Raw genomic sequence first — 4375 nt, forward strand, 5'->3', positions numbered from 1 at the left:
CTCCTCCAAAAAGTAAATAAACCTAATTTACCTCCCCCTCTGCCAAAATAAAATAATCAAATAATACATGAGAACATTATAGGTAAACTATAATCCCTAATTCCAGTTCCTTCCCAGAGGTAACTGTAGTTATCAGTTTTGTGCATAACCTTACAGACTCTATTGGAGCATTTACACTCATCTGTATAGACTTACAGACTATATATAATACATAGAATTTTCTAAATTTGTTTTTTTTAAGCTTAAACACATGTTTTGTTGTGTAGCTTGTTTTTTCATTTATAATATGTTTAGAGATCTGTCTATATCAATACATATGATGGCTACTATATTCCTTTTAAAAATGGCATACAATTCTATAATATGGATATTCCATGGTTCAATTAAGATACTCTCCTTTTTGGTGGGCATTTAGGTTGATTCCAGTTTTTTACTGTTACAATTTTATTGCAATGGATAGCTTTGTAAATGCCTCCTTGGGCATGTGTGTGGAATACTGAGAGGTGGAATGTTCTGGATAATGTGGTTTGCACATTTTAAGTTTTAATATTTACTGCCAGATTGCCCTTAAGAGTGGTTGTACATCCCTAGCTATGTATCAGGCTACCTGTCTCCCTATAGTCATCTGATTTTTTTTCATTATGTCTTTATGATTCATTCCTATAAAATGGAATTGCTGGTTCAAAGACTGTGAATTTTTCAAATTTTGACACATTTTTCTAGACTACACTTTAGGAAGTTTACCTATTTATAGTTTATCAGCAATAAAATTATGAATTTAACTTATGAATTTAATTTGTTAATCTCAGAGACAAGAGGTTTCTTATCATTGTTTTAATGTGCATTTCTTTGCTTATTATTGAAGTAGAACATCCTTTTATAAAATTAGTTTATATTATTCTGTCAATTCCCTATTCAAGTCATTTACCTATTTTAAAATAAATGTTCCTACTTAGTGTTGAAAGAGCTCTCTCTATAGTAAGGATTTTAGGCCTTTGTTTATGTTGGAAATATTTTCCCCTCAGTTTGCTGTAGTAATCTTACAAAACTTAGAAGTTTTAATTTTTGTATCATCAAACCAGTCCTTTTCTTTATGGTGGTGATTCTTGGTCAGGGGAATCTTAGAAAGTCGGGATACTCTCCAAGATTATAGAAGTGTTCACCTATGTTTTCTTCCGGTATTTTTTCGTCTAAACTTTTCGATTGAAATATTTAATCCATTTTGAATTTACTTATTCTTATATAAGGTATGAAATAGGGATCTCCATAGTTATTTTCCCAAATTATTAGCTGGTTGTCCTTGCCCGATTTATCCAGTTTCTCCTTTCTCCATTGACTTAGAAATGTAACATTTGTCACATAATACATTTCTGTAGGTGCTTTAGGCTGTTTCTGTGCTATTCCTTCATCTGTCTACTTTGGTGCAAATCCTGTGGTTTTAGATAGTGTAGCTTATAGACTGTTATGATAAGTTCCCCTTCATTCTTTTTCTTTTCACATCCATTAAAGGAAACAGCCTATATTGGCGTACATCTGAACTTATCATCAGACCTCATGTAGCATTCCTACTTGTAAGATCATGGGAATGATGTGCTCTTTTTCTTTAATCCTTGTGATGCTTTTTCCACAGCCCCTCTTGGAATCTGTGCCTTATGAAGAAGCACTGGCAAATCGCCGGGTCCTTCTCAGCTCTACTGAAAGTCGAGAAGGCCTTGCACAACAGGTATGGCACCTGGAAAATCTTGGTATTTGTTAAAGGGCATAAATGTTAAATCCCCTGTAGAAGGTCTTTAATATACATAGAGTGGTTTAAAAGACTATGTAAGTAAACATGCAAAATTAATTAACTAACATGCTAAAAAAACACCATAGCATAATTTATTGAAAACATATCTTGATACTCTAAATAAGTTGTCTTGATTCAGTTGGTGTTGTAATTGCCACTGAAGTAATATCAGCACACTTTGGCCATGCTGATTATTTATTTCTAATAAATAGATTTAAATGGCTGAAATAATAAGGCAAAAAAAGGGGAAAGCTAGAGATTAGGTGAGTTATTTTTATTTCTTAAATGAGCAGGAATAAGAAATTTCCAGTATTTAGTTGGTCAGTTGAATTTGGGGGTTTGGTGGAAGTAGGTGGTACTGTCTTTTTCAGAAGTTGGTGCAGACTGACACCAGTTTAGTTTTTGCCAGAGGTTTATTCACTTTAACACCTGGTTTGCTTTTGGTTTTGGAAATACTTGTTTTAAGGGAAGCACAGGTTCATCTGAGACAATATTTTGCCTATGCTGACCTTATTTTCATTGGACACATCACTTACCTTTTCAGCATTAATTCAAGAAGATGTTGAAACTAAAAATTTAATCCACATAATTCCTGAAAAACAGACAAACAGTGAAATGTAGACCATCTTCTTATTTTATGTGAGGAAAGTAAGGCTCAAAGAAATTAAGCAGCTTTTATCCAAAGTAGCTAGTCAGTGGTGGAACGGTCTGACTTCAGAGCTGTGGCTTTTCCCACTCTGCCATTGACCAGCTGCAGGCTGGTCTGAAAGCACTCGGGGTTCTCACATCCTGCCTGTCTAAAGTCAGGGTCTTGCAGGGATTAATTCAGCCAATGGGAGGAGGCAGTATGATGTGGTGGGAAGCATCAGACTCATGAACCAGACACATGAGGTCCCAAATCCTGGCTCTGCCATTTGTTAGCTCAGCAGGTGGTTTGAGCTGCTGGGACTTCAGTTCTCCTCTTTGAGAAATGAGAGTTGTAGGATTGTTAGGAGGCTTCAGTGGGATAACGGGAGGAAATTATGAACAGTGTCTGGTACATGGTAATTGCTCAACCATGATAGTTGGTAAAGCATTTGGAATTCATGCTAAGGCTGCTTTTATTTTCATTTAATTCTCATGCTTTCATTTGCTTGGTGAATCAGTTTTTTTTTTGAAATTTCTTATTGAAGTATACAAAAGAAAAGTATATAAATTATTAATATATCCCAATGAATTTTCACAAGTAAACACACTAATGTAACCAGTAGCTAGATAAAAATTTTTTAAAAGGATGTTTTGTTATGTAAGATGTACCTTAAAAAAAAATTATCAGGACCCCAGAAGCTTTCTAGTTACTACTCTCCTCTTCCCCCAGAGATAACCATTATCCTGCGTTCTTTTTTTTTTGTCTGATACTGAACTTTATATTAAGTGAGAATTATGCAACATCTCTTTCAGATCTCGCTTCTTTTGTTCAGCATTATATTTGTAATGTTCATCCATGTTATACGTAGTTGTAAGTGGTCCATTTTCATTGTTGTTGAGTATTCTGTTGTGTGAATATATATAACTCAGTTATCCATTTTTACTGCTTATTACGAGTATTTGGGTAGTTTCAAGTGTTTGGCTATCATAGGGCTGCTGTGGGTGTTCTTATACTTATCTTTTGATAAATATGCATGCATTTCTGTTAGGCGTATACTTAGAAGTGGAACTGCTGGGTCATAGGATATGACCTTTTCAGCTTTTAAAGATCCTGCCAAACCGTTTACAAAGTGTCCCAAATTCCACTCCTCCCAGCACTAAATGGTAGTTCCGGTTGCTCCACAAACATGCCCATCTTTGTATTTTCTGTTTTAGCCATTTTGGTGGTTTTAAATTGCTTCTCCTTGATAAATAGTGACATCGAGTCCCTTCTTTTTTATGGTGATAGTCCTGTTCAAGTGCCTAGTCCAATCTCTTTTCCTGTTTCTCTATTGGGTTGTCTCTTTTTATCATTGATTATAGAAGTTGTTTTTGTGTTCTGGATATTAGTCCTCTGTTGGATACATGCTGCTTTGTCCACTTTGTGGTTTTCCTTTTCACTCTCTTTATGATACCCATTGATGAATAGAGATTTTTTAATTTTGTTCAGTTTCTCAATTTATGGTTGTGCTTTTTGTATCCTGTTTAATAATAAACTCTCCCTTTTCAAGGACCAAGCTTTTTTATTTTTACAACTGTGAAGTAGTTTTGGTTTCCATTCTATAATTTTTTTTCTTTTCTGAGCTACTAAGTTTTGCCTGCAACATCCTCTAAGGTGCAGAACTCTCTGTTGCTTTCAAGGTTCAGCAGAGTTTGGAGAAGATTTCTAAATTGGAGCAGGAAAAAGAACATTGGATGTTGGAAGCTCAGTTAGCTAAAATCAAGCTGGAGAAAGAAAACCAGCGAATTGCAGATAAACTGAAGAGTACAAGTAACGGGCAGGTGGTTGGGCTGGCCCAGGAAAGTGCCACCATGGTGACTGCTACGGGCCAGGAAGACGCCTCAGCTAAGGCTGGGCAGGAGCCCATTCACAGCACCAGTCTGGTAAGTGTCTTCCTTTTGTTAATGCTAATTGATAGGGAT

At 35.5% G+C, this 4375-nt stretch overlaps 1 protein-coding gene across 1 annotated transcript in view; it reads left to right on the forward strand.

The window, feature by feature from the left end:
* The window catches only part of PPP1R21 (protein phosphatase 1 regulatory subunit 21), a 57664-nt gene that overhangs the window by 39806 nt on the left and 13483 nt on the right, over positions 1-4375 (forward strand). The window contains 2 exon segments of the mRNA XM_032497483.1: positions 1631-1723; positions 4094-4336. Of these exon segments, the coding sequence (XP_032353374.1) occupies positions 1631-1723; positions 4094-4336 (336 nt within the window).

Source organism: Camelus ferus, chromosome 15, assembly GCF_009834535.1.
Source record: "Camelus ferus isolate YT-003-E chromosome 15, BCGSAC_Cfer_1.0, whole genome shotgun sequence".
NCBI lineage: Eukaryota > Metazoa > Chordata > Mammalia > Artiodactyla > Camelidae > Camelus > Camelus ferus.